The sequence below is a fragment of the Stegostoma tigrinum genome, chromosome 18 (genome assembly GCF_030684315.1).
Source record: "Stegostoma tigrinum isolate sSteTig4 chromosome 18, sSteTig4.hap1, whole genome shotgun sequence".
Taxonomy (NCBI): Eukaryota; Metazoa; Chordata; class Chondrichthyes; order Orectolobiformes; family Stegostomatidae; genus Stegostoma; species Stegostoma tigrinum.
The window spans coordinates 62,840,026-62,857,475 of record NC_081371.1 but is presented as its reverse complement, the minus strand read 5'-3'; the positions used below and the strand labels follow the sequence as shown (position 1 = coordinate 62,857,475).

The following is a 17,450-nucleotide window of genomic DNA, read 5'->3' as shown; positions in this document are numbered from 1 at the left end:
GAGTCAATCATATTGCTGAGGATGTAGCGTCACCCGTAACTTGACCAGGTAAGGATGACGTATTTCCTTAGAATCCTTAAAAGAGAATTGAATAAGCCAGGTGGATTTTTACAACAGCCTCTGAATCACCTTTACTGAAACAAGCTTTCAATTTGAGGTTCATGAAATGAATTTAAAACCCACTATGAAGGAATTTGAACCTGTGCTCCCAAAGCATCTGTCTGGGCTTCTTCAATTCCTGTGACTGAAGACACAGTTTTGCTTTCCATCATAGTTAAGTGCACATTTCAATTTCCTGTTTCACAATAAAGGATGCGTAGATGAAGCATTGGAAAACTTTTCTTTATTTCATGTACTGATTTTTTTGGGACCTTTTATCTTTTGATTCAAAATAGGATGTAAAGGCTCAAAGCCATTACAGTCACGGCTACAGTGATTCACTGGCACGGAAGGGCCATATCGATGACTACAGCACCTGGGACATTGTCAAAGCCACACAGTAAGTACAGAATGATTTTATTACTTTTTTGGGCTTGATGCTCTGTCTCTGATTTAATGATGGCAATGAAAGAAAATAATTTTGAAAGTTACGGCTCGTAGACCTGCTTTCGGATTGGAGCAAAACAAAGAACAATACAACACGGGAACAGGCCCCCTTGGCCTTCCAAGCCTGTGCTGACACATTTTGCCCTTTCATACTAAAATTGTCTTCATTTGCAGGATCTAACTCCCTCTGTTCCCTTTGTATTCCGGTATTCATCCAGGTGCTTGTTAAATGCTGCTATTGTGTCTGCTTCCACCACCTCCCCTGGCAGCATGTTCAAGGTACTCAACACCCTTAGTGTGAAAAACATGCCTCGCACATCTCTATTAAACATCTCCCCTCCCTGCGGCTCAGCCTGTGTCCCTTAGTAATTGACCCCTCCGTCCTGGGGAAAAAGCCTCCTACTTGTGACTCTATCCATGCATTCACAATCTTACAAACGTCTATCATCAACCTGATAGAAACCCCTATCTTCATAGCTAAAATCCCTGAAAACAGGCGACATCCTGGTAAACAGAGATAATGGGAGCTGCAGATGCTGGAGAATCCGAGATAACAAAGTGTGAAGCTGGATGAACAGAGCAGGCCAAGCAGCATCTCAGGAGCACAAAAGCTGATGTTTCGGGCTCTGATGAAGGGCCTAGGCCCGAAACGTCAGCTTTTGTGCTCCTAAGATGCTGCTTGGCCTGCTCTGTTCATCCAGCTTCACACTTTGTTATCTAACATCCTGGTAAACCTTTTCTGTACCCTCTCCAAAGCATCCACTTCCTCTGGTAGTCTGGTGACCAGGACTGAATGCAATATTCCAAGTTTGGCCAAACTAAAGTTGTATAAAGCTGCAGCATTATTTGTCTATCCTTATACTCAAAGCCCCTTCCAATGAAGGCAAGCATGCCATAAGTCCTAATTACAATCTTATCTACCTGTGCCACCTTCAGTGATCTGTGGACCTGCACACCCAGATCTCTCTGCACATGAGTACTCCTAAGGGTTCTTCCATTCACTGAATAATTTCCACCTGTACTTGGCCTGCGTCACCTCACATTTTGCCAGATTAAAGTCCACCTGAAATTTTTCTGCACATGCCTCCAACTGAACTATATCCTGCTGAATCCTCTGACAATCCTCATCACTGTCCACAATATCACCAAACCTTGTATTGTCTGCAAACTTACCAATTAAACCAGCTACGGTTTCCTCCAAAGCATTTACGTAGACCATGAATAGCAGCAGTCCCAGCATTGATCCCTGTGAACAAGAACATAAGAACTAGGAGCAGGAATAGGCCATTCAGCTCTGTGGAGCATCACTGATCGCTACCCTTCATTCCATCGCTGTCGTCTGTCACCAGTGACTAAGCCAGTTCTGTGTCCATTTGTCAGCTCATCCCTAATAACGTGTGACTTCACCTTTTGCACAGTCTCCCATGAGGGACCTTGTCAAAGGCTTTACTGAAGTCCATGTCGACAACATCAACTACTTGTCCCTCATCAATCATCTTTGTTACCTCTTCAAAAAACGTGATCAAGTTAATGAGACATGACATGCCCCACCCAAAACCATGTTGTCTATTGCTTATAAGTCCATTTGCTTCTAAATGATAGATTTTGTTCCTGAGAATCTTTTCCAATAATTTCCCTACCACCATATCTGACTCCCTTGTTAAGAATCTATTTATCTTAAAAATGTACAAAGAAACTGCCTCCATGCTGAATGGGGCAGAGAATTCCAAAGAAACTCAACTAGTCTCAGTCCTAAGTGTGAGCTTCCTGTGGAACCAGAAACTTAGTTTGAGTTTGAATAAAATTTGAGGTAATGAACAAGGAGCTGGATTAAGTTTGGAACCAGGGTACAGTGGTCTTAGTGGTTGAAGATAGTGACTTTGCTACTTCCCAGTATTTAATAGGAGGAAATTGTGACTCCTCCAAGATTGGATGTTGGACAAACAATTTGCCAAATTGGACAATAGATAAGATGGGAATGTGATGCTGAGATACAGTTGGACACCACCAACTTCAATGTGTGACCTGATCCCCCTCTGTATGCCTTCACTACTTCATCCAATGTAAATGAGGAGTCAGTAGTGAATATTGAGCAGAGAAGTCTGCAGTTGGTGGGGTTGCTGGAAAGAGAAGCCTTTGCCAGCATGATCTGGCCACACTTGAACAAACGTATTGGACCAAAGTATGAATAGTCTCATTGAGCCGGAGCATGAAGAAGGCAAGTTGGCTGTGAATAGCACAGTCAACCATATTCATGTATTCAGCTTTCATGCTGCTTTGAATTGCAAGTTTGTTTGAATAAACACAATCCCTTGACTGATGTCTGACTAAATTCTCGTGGGAAAGGCCAAACTAAGGCTAGGAAAATCTGAGCAACCAAAACAAGAAGCCCAGTGGCATTCACCTAAGAGAGCCTGTGAAGCAATTAAACTGTACACCTTGAAGTGTTTTATTGTGTAAGAAACGCTATAATTTACATGTTGTTATCGAGTATGTGCTGCCTGAAAGGCTGTGGAAGCTGATTCTTTTGAGAGGTATTAGATAAGTACTTAAAGGGGAAAAATTTGCAGGGGTTTGGGCAAATAGCAGGAGAGTGGGACAAGTTGGACAAGTCTCTTCTTTTTTGTTGGGAGTATACACTGGGAAAATGGAAAATTGGACCTGTATTGCAAACACGTTATAGCTTTTAATTAAGACATAACAAGGTGTGGAGCTGGATGAACGCAGCAGGCCAGGCAGCATCAGAGGAGTAGGAAAGGTCTAGACCATTTCAGGCCGAGACCCTTCTTCAGAAACTTATCTCAGATTCTCCAGCATTGGCAGTTCCTGCTATCTCTTAGTTTTTAATTCGTGCCTCAAAGTTCAGAACATTGAATTGTATGGAGTTCACTGACTGGTTAAACTTTGTTATCTACCTTTTAGAGAAGCCTAATTTGATGATTTTGAGAGGCAAGCTGACATCAGGTGCCTATTGGGTTGAAATGCCGAGTAACAACCTTTGGATTTTTAAGTTGCCGTTTGACACAGCCCTTCTGGTCCAAGATGGCGGTGGAGTATGGCTCCTGTGTCGAGGCTCATCCACTCCAACCGCATTTCTTTTTTCATGTTTTTTTTCACTTACTTGCTTTGTTCAGAGCTTGGACAACATCGGCAGCAGTGAGAGCCCGGCGCGTGGACTTCAAGCACGCCTACCATGGATCTCAAGCATCTTGAACCAGGCTCAGGACACGGACCTTGAGCAGACCCAGTGTAGAGGACAGTGAGCGCCTACTTACTTTTCTGGAGCAAGCACGGGACCTAGAATAGTCAGCTGCTGCATCAGGGGTACGCCCAGCAGCCTAGGCCAAATGGCAAAAGCTGGTGCCTGAGGATTAGTGACTTGATTGTAGGTTGGGTCCGACACTGGGGGCAGCAAAGCAGTGGCTCAAGGGCGCCATGGCAACATTGATGAGGTGGGTCCATCAGCAAGAGATGCGACTCTGATGTTAGTTGTTCCAACCCAGGTGGCAGTGCGGCCATGGGGGAAGAGGATCAGCCCAACGGCAAAAACGGCGCCTAGGATCAGCGATCCCAAAGTAGGCTGGGTCCAGTGTAGATGTATGCGGATGGATTGGCGGCGCATGTGTCATTAACAGCGATGAGCTGGCTCAGGACTGATGGATTCATTTCAAGCTATATCTTTCTGTTTTGTCCAGTTCTTAAATGATGCATCATGGTGCCGTATTGTGATGACAATTGAAAGCTTTTCACAGTAGTTTATAGTATTACTGTAAAATGCATTTGACAATAAAATCAAAATAAATGAAAGACCTGAAAAAGGGCAGTTGAACTTAGACCCCTAGAAAGGCTTCAACAGAAACAGGCCTCACTCTCTTTACATCTGTGAATGATTTAAAAAAAAAACTCAGATTCTCAAATTAAGCTCTAATTCCAGAAAAGACCTGGTTCCAGCTGACTAGCTACTGAATTGAGGATAATAAATTGTGAGGCTGGATGAACACAGCAGGCCCAGCAGCATCTCAGGAGCATAAAAGCTGACGTTTCGGGCCTAGACCCTTCTTCAGACCTCTCTGATGAAGGGTCTAGGCCCGAAACGTCAGCTTTTGTGCTCCTGAGATGCTGCTGGGCCTGCTGTGTTCATCCAGCCTCGCATTTTATTATCTCAGATTCTCCAGCATTTGCAGTTCCCATTATTACTGAATTGAGGATCTTCTTTCACTCTCCAATTGACAGTAATGTGATCTCTTCAGCAAAAACCAAAGATCTCTGAGAAAAGCACCTCATTACACCCTTCTGATTTGGACTCTCGATCTACAGATTTTGATCCTTTTTGCTTATCATTTCTTGCAGAGTTCTGTGTCTAGTCTGCACTTTGTGTGAAGGAATGTTTGGCTTTCAAGGGGATGTAGTTTAAGTTTACACAGTACCGGTTAAAACATTTAACAGAAGAAATAGGAACGGGGGAGACGTGCATCCCTTCAAGATCCAGAAATTGTCTGTCGAGATTGAGTAGTTGCACTCCGCTGTTCAAGAAGGGCAAAAGAGAAAAACTAGGGAATTGCAGGCGAGTTAGCCTAACATCTGTGGGAGGTGGGCAAAGGATTGTTGGAGTCTATAATCAAGGATGAAATGATTGAACACTTGACAAATATTCACTTAATTAAGGAGACAGCGTGGATTTATAACAGGCAGGTTGCCTGATAAACCTAGTGGAAGTTTTAAAGAGGTGGCTAAGGTAGCGGACAGAAAATATCGATGGATATTGTTTATACAGACTTCCAGAAGACACTTGATAAAATCCACGTAGGACACAGTTAACATAGAAGCCCACAGAACTGGAGTAAATTACGGACATTGCTGGAAATGTTGTCGCAGCATAGCATTAATAAGTAAGTACTCACATTGACAATAAATGACCAATAACACCATAAGACTAGGAGTGGAAGTAAGGCCATTCAGCCCATCAAGTCCACTCCGCCATTTAAATCATGGCTGATGGGCATTTCAACTCCACTCCCTGCACTCTTCCCCGTAGCCCCTGATTCCTTCTGAGATCAAGAATTTCTGGATCTCTGCCTTGAAGGCATCCAACGTCCCGGCCTCCACCACTCCGTGGCAATGAATTCCACAAGCCCACCACTCTGGCTGAAGAAATGTCGTCTCATTTCAGTTTTAAACTTACCCCCTCTAATTTTAAGGCTGTGCCCACGGGTCCTAGTCTCCCCGCCTAACGGCAACAACTTCCTAGCGTCCACCCCTTCTAAGCCATACATTATCTTGTAAGTTTCTATTAGATCTCCCCTCAACTTTCTAAACCTAATGAATACAATCCCAGGATCCTCAGCCGTTCATCATACGTTAAACCTACCATTCCAGGGATCATCCGTGTGAATCTCCGCTGGACACGCTCCAGGGCTAGTATGTCCTTCCTGAGGTGTGGGGCCCAAAATTGGACACAGTATTCTAAATGGGGCCTAACTAGAGCTTTATAAAGCCTCAGAAGCACATCGCTGCTTTTATATTCCAACCCTCTTGAGATAAACAACAACATTACAATCGCTTTCTTAATTACGGATTCTACCTGTAAGTTAACCTTTAGAGAATCATGGACCAACACTCCCAGATCCCTTTGTACTTCTGCTTTGCAAATTTTCTTACCATTTAGAAAATAGTCCATGCCTGTATTCTTTTTTCCAAAGTGCAAACCCTCACATTTGCTCAAGTTGAATTTCATCAGCCATTTCCTGGACCACACTCCTAAACTGTCTAAATCTTTCTGTAGCTTCCCCACCTCCTCAGTACTACCTGCCTATCCACCTATCTTTGTATCATCGGCAAATGTCGCCAGAATGCCCCCAGTCCCTTCATCCAGATCATTAATGTATAAAGTGAACAGCTGCGGCCCCAATACTGAATCCTCCGGGACACCACTCGTCACCGGTTGCCATTCCGAAAAAGAGCCTTTTATCCCAACTCTGTCTTCTGTCAGACAATCCTCAATCCAAGTCAGTAGCTCACCTCGAACACCATGGGCCCTCATCTTGCTCAGCAGCCTCCCGTGAGGCACCGTATCAAAGGCTTTTTGGAAGTCTAGATAGATAACATCTACTGGGTTTCCCTGGTCTAACATCCTTGTCACCTCTTCAAAGAATTCTAACAGGTTTGTCAGGCACAACCTACCCTTACTAAATCCGTCTGACTTGTTCTAATCTGACCCTGCACTTCCAGGAATTTAGAAATCTCATCATTGACAATGGATTCTAGAATTTTACCAACTACCGAGGTGAGGCTAATGGGCCTATAATTTTCCATCTTTTGCCTTGATCCTTTCTTAAACAAGGGGGTTACAACAGCAATTTTCCAATCATCTGGGATTTTCCCTGACTCCAGTGACTTTTGAAAGATCATGACCAAAGCCTCCGCTATTTCCTCAGCCACCTCCCTCAGAACTCTAGGACGTAGCCCATCGGGGCCAGGAGATTTATCAATTTTTAGACCTTTTAGCTTTTCTAGCACTTTCTCTTTTGTCATGCCCACCATACTCAACTCTGCTCCCTGGCTCTCCCTAATTGTTGGCATACTACTCATGTCTTCCACTGTGAAGACTGATGCAAAGTACTTATTAAGTTCTTCAGCTATTTCCTTATCGCCCATCACTAGCCTTCCAGCATCAATTTGGAGCGGCCCTATATCTACTTTTGCCTCTCGTTTCTTTCTTATGTATTGAAAGAAGCTTTTACTATCATTTCTAATATTACTAGCTAGCCTACCTTCATATTTGATCATCTCCTTCCTTATTGCTCTCTTTGTTATCCTCTGTTTGTTTTTGTAGCCTTCCCAATCTTCTGATTTCACAGTGCTCTTGGCCACTTTATAGGCTGTCTCTTTTTTTTGATATATTTCCTGACTTCCTTTGTCAGCCATGGCTGCCTAATCCCATCCTGGATAATCTTTCTTTTCTTTGGGATGAACCTCTGTACTGTGTCCTCAGTTACAGCCAGAAACTCCTGCCATTGTAGGTCTACATTGTAGTCTTCCCCGCTAGGCTCTGCTTCCAGTCTATTTTCGTCAGGTCCTCTCTCATGCCCCTGTAATTACCTTTTATTTAACTGTCATACCATTACATCCGATTTTGCCTTCTCTCTTTCAAACTGCAGACTGAACTCTACCATATTACGATCGCTGCCTTCTGAGTGTTCCCTTACTTGAAGGTCTTTTATAAAGTCTGGCTCATTACATAGCACTAGGTCCAGAATAGCCTGCTCCCTTGTGGGCTCCATCATAAGCTGTTCCAAAAAGCCATCCTGCAAACATTCTGTGAATTCCTTTTCTTTGGATCCACCGGCAACATTGTTCACCCAATCCACCTGCATATTGAAGTCCCCCATGATCACGGTGACCTTGCCTTTCTGACATGCCCTATCTATTTCTCGGTGCATCTTGCGCCCCTGGTCCTGATCACTGTTAGGAGGTCTGTACATAACTCCCATTATAGTTTTTTTGCCTTTGTGGTTCCTCAATTCCACCCACATAGACTCCACATCTTCTGACCCTATGTCATTCAGTGCCATAGATATAATTTCATTGTTTACTAACAAGGCAAACCCCCCCCCCCCCCACCGCCCACCTCCCTGTCTTTTCGATATGTTGTGAATCCTTGGATGTTTAACTGCCAGTCCTGAACTCCCTGCAATGATGTCTCACAAGGATCTGTTTGAGCCTCAATTTATATGTGTTGTTAACAACTTGGATGATGGCATAGAATGTCTTTTATCCAAGTTTGCTGATGACACATGGTTAGGCAGCATTGTAGACAGTTGTAGACGACGGCAAAATTTATAAAGTGGAATTCATAGATGAAGCGCAGTATAAGCAAATATAAGGTTATGCATTAAGGACTGAAAAAGGGATAGATCAGGGTACTTTGTAGCATATTAAGTTAAATAGAGTGGATGTCTAAAGAGTCTTGGTGGTTCAGGTGCACGGAGCTTTAAAAAGTCACCAACAGGTGCAGAAAATAACCGAACATGGAACAGTACAGCAGAGGAACAGACCCTTCAGTCCGACCATGCCTGTGCTGATCATGCTGCTATTCTAAACTGATCCTATTTGACTGCACATAATCTCTATCCCTCTATTCCCTACCTGTTAATGTGTCTGTCTAAATACATCTTATATGTTGCTGTAATGCCTGCTTCTATAATCTCCCTAGGTACCGACCATTCTCTTTGTTAAATAAACCTACTTGTACATTTCCTTTAAACTTTCCCTCCCTCACCTTTTGACTATGCCGCCTCATATTTGACATTTCCACTCTGAGAAAATGACTACCATTATCATACCTTTGGTAATCTCATATAGTTCTGTCAGGCCATCCCTGAGCCTCCCGTGCCCCAGCGACTAAATCCAATTTTGTCCAATCTCTCCTTATAACTAAAACACTCCAACATCCCTAGCCTCTACAGGAAATCTAGATAAAATTATACATACAAGAGGCATTACTGGAATAAATTAGAGACCCAAACTAACCACATGAGAACCTTTCCATGACAATCCTCAACACCTGGCATACCACCTCGATGCATCCTCAACTCCTTAGTGGACTTCCTGAGCACTGACTGTATGACCAAATTCTGTCCAAACTATATCCACAAGTTCGCTGACAACACCACCATTGTTTGAAATCTGACCTACTGTGTTGAGATGGAATAAAACAGAGAGATAGATAACAATCTGTCACTGAACACTAGCAAAACTAAAGAGCTGATCATGGATTTCAGGAAACAAGGAGGAGGCAATATCCTGTCTACATCACTGGAGTTGAGGTGGAGATGGTTGACAGCATTAAGCCCTAGGAGTGATGATCACCTGTAATTTGTCCTGGACCACCCATGCTGGTGCGATGGTCCAGAAGCCACAACAATATCTCTTCTTCAAGGCTAAGGAAACACGGCATGTCCATAGGGACTCTCACCAACTTTTATAGATACACCATAGAAAGCATTCTATCTGGATGCGTCACAGCTTGGTATGGCAACTGATCTGCCTAAGATCGTAAGAAACTACAAAAAGTTGTCAACACAGCCCCAGACCTTCATGCAAGCCATCCTTCCATCCACTGACTCCATCTATACTTGATGCCTTGGGAAGGCAGGCAACATTATCGAAGACTGCTCCCATCCTGGTTATAATCTCTTCTAACCTCTTCCATCATGCAGAAGATATAAAATCTTAAGCACACTTACCAGCGGGTTCAAGAACAGCTTCTTCCCTGCTCTTCTTAGATTCTCAAATGGACCCCTCAAGCTTCAAATCTAATGTTGATTTTGCTTTTTGTGCACTTTCTTTGCAGCTGTAACTTTGTATTCTTTACTCTGTTCAATCTTCCTGTACTGCACTCAAAACAAATCTTTCCACTGTACTTGGGTACATGTGACAACAATAAATCAAATCAAATCAAATCATCCTGGTCAGTGTCTTTTGCCAATCCTATAGTGTGGTGACCAGAACAGTATGCAATACTCCACATGTTGCCTAACTAGAGTTTTATACGTCAGCAACATGTCCTGCCCATGCCTTTGTGCCTTCTTTACCACCTTATCCACTCGTATTGCCACTGTGAGGGAGCTATGGACTTGCACCCCAAGATCTCCCTGTATATCAGAACTTCTAAATGGTTCCTGCCATTTACAGTATATTTTCCTCATGCATTTAACTTCCCAAAATGCATCACCTCACACTTGTCTAGATTTAACTCCATTGCCACTTCTCTGCCCAACATTCCAAATGATCACTGTCCTGCTATATCCTTTGTTAACTTTCCTCACTGTCCACAACTCCACCCATTTTGATGTCATTTGCAAATTTGCTCATCAGATCACGTATATTTTATTCCAAATCATTCATATGCATTAATCATTACAGAACGCTAATGGTTGCTGACATTCAGTTAGAAAAACATCCACCACAATTACCCAAAATAACAAAGTGTGGGGCTGGATGAACACAGCAGGCCAAGCAGCATCTTAGGAGCACAAAAGCTGACGTTTTGGGCCGAGACCCTTCATCAGAAAAGGGAGATGGGGAGAGGGTTCTGAAATAAATAGGGAGAGAGGGGGAGGAGGACCGAAGATGGATGGAGGAGAAGATACGTGGAGAGGAGAGTATGGGTGGGGAGGTAGGGAGGGGATAGGTCAGTCCGGGGAGGACGGACAGGTCAAGGGGGCGGTATGACTTTAGTAGGTAGGAAATGGAGGTGCGGCTTGAGGTGGGAGGAGGGGATAGGTGAGAGGAAGAACAGGTTAGGCAGGCGGGTACGAGCTCGGCTGGTTTTGGGATGCAGAGGGGGGAGGGGAGATTTTGAAGCTTGTGAAATCCACACTGATACCATTAGGCTGCAGGGTTCCCAAGCGGATTATGAATTGCTGTTCTTGCAACCTACAGGCGACATCATTATGGCACTGCAGGGGGCCTAGGATGGACATGTCGCCTAAGGAATGGGAGGGGGAGTTAAAATGGTTCATGACTGGGAGGTGCAGTTGTTTACTGCGAACCGAACGTAGGTGTTCTGCAAAGCGGTCCCCAAGCCTCCGCTTGGTTTCCCCGGTGTAGAAGAAGCCACACAATGTACAGTGGATGCAGTATACCACATTGGCAGATGTGCAGGTGAACATCTGCTTGATGTGGAAAGTCATCCTGAGGCCTGGGATGGGGGTGAGGGAGGTGGTATAGGGGCACATGTAGCACTTCCTGTGGTTGCAGGGGAAAGTGCTGGGTGTGGTGGGGTTGGAGGTGAGTGTGGAGCAGACGAGGGAGTCGTAGAGAGAGTGGTCTCTCCGGAAGGCAGTCAAGGGTGGGGTGGGAAAAATGTCTTTGGTGGTGGGGTCGGATTGTAGATGGCAGAAGTGTCGGAGGATGATGCATTGTATCCAGAGGTTGGTGGGGTGGTATGTGAGGATGAGGGGGATTCTCTTTGGGCGGTTATTGCGAGAGTGGGGTTTGAGGGATGAGGCGCAGGAAATGCGGGAGACACGGTTGAGGGCATTCTCGACCACTGTGGGGAGCATGTTGCGGCCCTTGAAGAACGAGGACATCTGGGATGAGCGGGAGTGAAATGCCTCATTCTGGGAGCAGATGCAGCAGAGGCGAAGGATTTGGGAATAGGGGTTGGAATATTTGCAGGAAGGTGGGTGGGAGGAGGTGTATTCCAGGCAGCTGTGGGAGTTGGTGAGCTTGAAATGGACTTCAGTTTGTAGGTGGTTGCCTGGAATGGAGACAGAAAGGTCCAGGAAGGTAAGGGATGTGTTGGAGATAGTCCAGGTGAACTTGAGGTGGGGGTGGAAGGTGTTGGTGAAGTGGATGACCTGTTCGAGCTCCTCTTGGGAGCATGAGGTGACGCTGATACAGTCAACAATGTAACAGAGGAAGAGGTGGGGTTTTGGGCCAGTGTAGGTGCGGAAGAGGGACTGTTCCACATAACCTGCGAAGAGGCAGGCATAGCTTGGGCCCATGCAGGTACCCATGACCACCCCCTTAGTCTGTAGGAAGTGGGATTTTGCAGGTCTGGGAGTGGGAGGCTCTGAGCTGGGGCAAGCTGGATTGCAGCACCACAATCACCCTCAGTCTTTTATGAGCACTGAGTAACTTACCATGGATCCTGTGTGACTTAATCTTTTGAACTACCCTACCATGAGGAATCTTGTCAGATACTTTAATAAAATCCATATCAACAGCATTCAACACCCTACCCTTATCAATCATCTCGGTCACTTCTTAAAAAAACTCAATCAAGTCTGTGAGACAAGTCTCCCCGGTATAAAGGCATGCTGACTATCCCTCATAAGTCTATTCTTTGCCAAATGAGAATAAATCCTAAAAATCATCTTCAGTAATTTCCCTAACCACGGATGTAATACTCACTGGCCTATAATTTCCTGGATATTCCTGTTGTGCTTCTTGAACAAAGGAACACAATTGCCTAATTTCCTGTGCTCTGGGACCTCGCCAGTAGCTGAAGAGGATACTGAGAACTTTGTCAAGGCCTCAGCAATCTTATAACTTGCCTCCTTCAGTATCCTGGGATAGGTCCCAACGGGCCCTGGGGACTGAACTACTGAATGTTTTTCAAGACACCCAACGCCACCACCTCCTTAAGATCAACATATCCTCCCCTAATCTTGGCATCATTCATGCTCTTGGTGAACACTGATGCTCGGTACTCATTAAAGACCTCACCCACTTTCTCTGACTTCGCTCATTAATTCCTTCCTTTGTCTTTGAGTGGACCTATACTTTCCCTCGCTACCTCTCTTGCTCCTAATCTATGTAGAAAATGCTTTTGGATTCTCCTCAAATCTACTTGCATTAAAGGACATTTCATGGAAGTTTTTGGCCCTCAAATTCCTTGTTTAAGTCGTTTTCTTCTTTCCTTATATTTTTTTAAGGGGCCTGTCTGATTTCAGTCGCCTAGGACTTGTTATTTCCCTTTTCTTTCAGCCTAAATTTGCAAATCTCTTGTTACCCAGCGTTTCCGAACCTTGCCATCCTTATCTTGCATCCTCACAGGAACATCCTCGTCCTGATCTCTGATCAACTGTTTTTTAAAAGACTCCCTCATATTATTTGTGGATTTACCTTCAAATAGCTGTTCACGATCTAAGTTCCCCAGTTCCTTCCTAACACTAATAGTATTGTAATTAGTCTTAGTTCAAGGACCAGTCTTATGCTTATCTGTAACTACCTTAAAATGTATTGAATTACAATCACTGTTCTCAAAATGCTACCCCACTAAAAGTCTGATCACCTGGTCAGGCTCATTGCTGATACAAAATCTAATATGACCTCTTCCCTAGATGGACTATGTATTACTTCAGGACACTGTCCTGGATGCACCAAACAAATACTGTCCCATATAAGCCCCTGGCACTAATGGAGTCCCAGTCAATGTTGACAAAATTAAAATCACCCACTGGAACTGGATTCAAATTCCTGAATTTGACCCTCATAGCCTGGCTGGATGAGCCCTCCGAGATGTTGGGAGACAATGGCCTTGGAATATTTATTGCTGGATTGTTGAACCAGAGATCCAGGTAATGTTCTGGGGACTTGCGTTCAAATCTCGCTGTGGCAGATAGTGGAATTTGAATTCAATAAATGAACAGAATTAAGTCCCTAATGATGACCATGAACCCATTGCCAATTGTTGGAAACACCCATTTGGCTCACCAGTGTCGTTTACGGAGGGAAACTGTCATCCTTACCTGGTTTGGCCTACATGTGACTCCAGACCTGCAGCAATGTGGTTGGATCTGATCTGCCCTCTGGGTAATTAGAGATGGGCAGTAAATGCTGGCTTAGCCAGTGATGCCCACATCTTGGAATGAATTTAAAAAAAGTCTTCTTTTTGTGCACGTGTGACAATTTCCTTAATCAGTAATGCAGCTTATCCACCCCTTTTCGATCCCTTTCTACCATGCCTGGAACATCTAAAGTTTTGAACGTTGAGCTGCCAATCCTGCCTTTCTCTCAACCAACTTTCTGTTGTGGCTGCAATATGGTTATTTCATGTACTAGTCCAGGTCTAACCTCAGCTGCCTTACCTGTTAGACATTTCTGACAGCCAGTCCCATTGTTTTCATTAAACTGGCCTTGCCTGTTCTACCTTAATCAAGACTCACTTGATTTAACTTTGAGCTTCTCCTCAAACCATCCACATGTGAACTTACAGCTCTTGTTCCCACCCTCTGCTACTCAAGTTTAAATCCGCTCTCGTGGCACGAGCAAACCTCCCTGCAAGGATATTGGTGCTCCTCCAGTTTTGGTGCAATCTATCCTTCTTGTCCAGATCCCTCCTGCCCTGGAAGAGTTTCAATGATCCAAATATCTGAAGCCTTCCCTCCAACACCAGCTTTTTTAACCCCCATTCAACTGTATTCCTATTTCTGGTCTAACTGGCAAGTGGCACAGAAGTAATCCTGAGATTACAATGCTGGAGGTCCTGCTTTTCAACTTCCTATCTTATTCACTCCATTTCCTTTGCAGGACCTCGCCTCTCTGCCTGCCTACGTCATTAGTACCAAAATGGACCACCGTACCCTTTCAGAATATCCACATTAAGAAAGGTACGGAATGCTTGCCTAAATCACAGAATTTCAGTACCTTCTCAACATCTGCCCTGTTAAGCACCTTTCAGGATCTTGTATATTTCAGTTTTAATAAAGACGTGTTTAGTTGTCCTTGATAAGTCAAACACCACCTCTTCACCATCCCAGGAATCAGTCTAGAGAATTTCTTTTGAACTGCCTCCAGTGCCAGTGATAATGGGAACTGCAGATGCCACTTCATTTAAAGCCCTTTGATGTCAACCATTGGTTCTTGATAACTTGACTTCCTTTAGTCCCTTTTGTCAAATGCTTGGTCCTTCATGATAGAAACTGTAGCATGATCTTTCCTTCCATGAACACAGTGCTTATCTGTTACCTTTGGGACATTTATAATATTCTCAACCATGAAGGCTGATGCAAAATATTACTTTAAAGTATTTGCCATTTCCCAGTTCCTGATGGTAATGTTCCTAGTCACGCTGCCTTTAGCTACTTTCTTTGTTTCAACATATTTGCAGATACTCTCGCTGTTTTGTATTTTATATTTCTTGTCAACTTACTTCCACAATGAGTTTTCTCCCTTTTTATTAGTTGTGTTTAATCATCCGTTCCTAGTTCCTAAAAAAAATTCCAATCCTCTGGTTTACGACTAATTTTCAACACTTTGCGGAACTTAGTTTTTGATTGGATGCTCTGCTTGACTGTTTTTGTTAATCACAGGTCATTCATAGAACATAGAACATTAGAGCACAGTTCAGGCCCTTCGGCCCTCGATGTTGTGCCAACCTGTCATACTGATCTCAAGCCCATCTAACCTACACTATTCCATGTACGTCCATATGCTTATCCAATGACGACTTAAATGTACCTAGAGTTGGCGACCCTACTACCGTTGCAGGCAAAGCGTTCCATTCCCTTACTACTCTCTGAGTAAAGAAACTACCTCTGACATCTGTCCTATATCTTTCACCCCTCAATTTAAAGCTATGCCCCCTCGTGCTCGCCGTCACCATCCTAGGAAAAAGGCTCTCCCTATCCACCCTATCTAACCCTCTGATTATTTTATATGTTTCAATTAAGTCACCTCTCAACCTTCTTCTCTCTAACGAAAACAGCCTCAAGTCCCTCAGCCTTTCCTCGTAAGACCTTCCCTCCATAGACAATAGACAATAGGTGCTGGAGTAGGCCATTCGGCCCTTCGAGCCAGCACCACCATTCATTATGATCATGGCTGATCAGCCACAATCAGTATCCTGTTCCTGCCTTATCCCCATAACCCTTGATCCCACTATCTTTCAGAGCTCTATCTATCTCTTTCTTGAAAGCATCCAGAGAGTTGGCCTCCACTGCCTTCTGGGGCAGAGCATTCCATATATCCACCACACTCTGGGTGAAGAAGTTTTTCCTCAACTCTGTTCTAAATGGCCTACCCCTTATTTTTAAACTGTGTCCTCTGGTCCTGGACTCATCCATCAGCAGACACATGCTTCCTGCCTCCACAGTGTCCAATCCCTTAATAATCTTATATGTCTCAATCAAATCCCCTCTCATCCTTCTAAACTCAAGTGTATACAAGCCCAGTCGCTCCAATCTTTCAACATATGATAGTCCTGCCATTCCGGGAATTGACCTTGTGAACCTACGCTGCACTCCCTCAATAGCAAGAATGTCCTTCCTCAAATTGGGAGACAAAAACTGCACACAATACTCCAGGTGCAGTCTCACCAGGGCCCTGTACAGCTACAGGAGGACCTCTTTGCTCCTGTACTCAATTCCTCTTGTTATGAAGGCCAGCATGCTATTAGCTTTCTTCACTGCCTGCTGTACCTGCATGCTTGCTTTCACTGACTGATGTATGAGAACACCTAGGTCTCGTTGTGCTTCCCCTTTACCTAACTTGACTCCATTGAGATAGTAATCTGCCTTCCTGTTCTTGCCACCAAAGTGTATAACCACACAATTATCCACATACCAGGCAACATCCTAGTAAATCTCCTCTGCACCCTTTCCAAAGCTTCCACATCCTTCTTACAATGCGGTGACCAGAACTGTACGCAATACTCCAAGTGCGGCTGTACCAGAGTTTTGTACAGTTGCAGCATAACCTCTTGGTTCCGGAACTCGATCCCTCTATTAATAAAAGCTAAAACACTGTATGCCTTCTTAACAGCCCTGTCAACCTGGGTGGCAACTTTCAAGTATCCTTCTCATCAATTCCTTCCTTTCGACTGAAATAGATTTTACTGGGTGTAATGAAATGTGTGCTTAAACGTCTGCCACTGCTTATGCCCTGACCTTTCTCTTTGTGTAATTTCCCAGCTTGGGGTGACTTTCTTCCTGCCTCTGCAGTTTCTCTTACTTGAGTTCACTGGTTTGAAGTCCAATTTGATCTCCCTCAAACTGAATTTGAAATTTTACCAGGTTGGTGATTGCTACCTGTTAGAGGCTCCTTATCGACAAAATTTCTCAATCCAAGCTCTTTGCAAATTACTAGATCTGAAATCGCTGTTCCCAAGTACATTCTGTAATGTATTACTCTAAGAAACAATCCATGATTCAATCTGCAGATTCATCTTTCCCATCTGATTCCCATCAAAGCAATCCAGATTTAAAGCACCATGCCAATTTTCGTGCCTTGTTTCACACCTCTGTTATTTCCGGATACATATATTGTATTACAGTGAGATAACAATAGAATTGTAGACGCTGGTCACCCATGGATTCTTTACTGTTTCTATTGTTTTTACTGATGCCAAATGCCCTTTTAATATTGAGTTTCCAATCCTGATTAGCCTGCAATAA

At 44.0% G+C, this 17,450-nt stretch overlaps 1 protein-coding gene across 1 annotated transcript in view; it reads left to right on the top strand.

The window, feature by feature from the left end:
• zdhhc17 (zinc finger DHHC-type palmitoyltransferase 17) overlaps nucleotides 1-17,450 on the top strand; it is a 134,397-nt gene that overhangs the window by 30,160 nt on the left and 86,787 nt on the right. Inside the window, exon 2 of the mRNA XM_059652606.1 lies at nucleotides 396-499. Coding sequence (XP_059508589.1) covers nucleotides 396-499 — 104 coding nt within the window. The remainder of the gene's footprint in view (nucleotides 1-395; nucleotides 500-17,450) is intronic.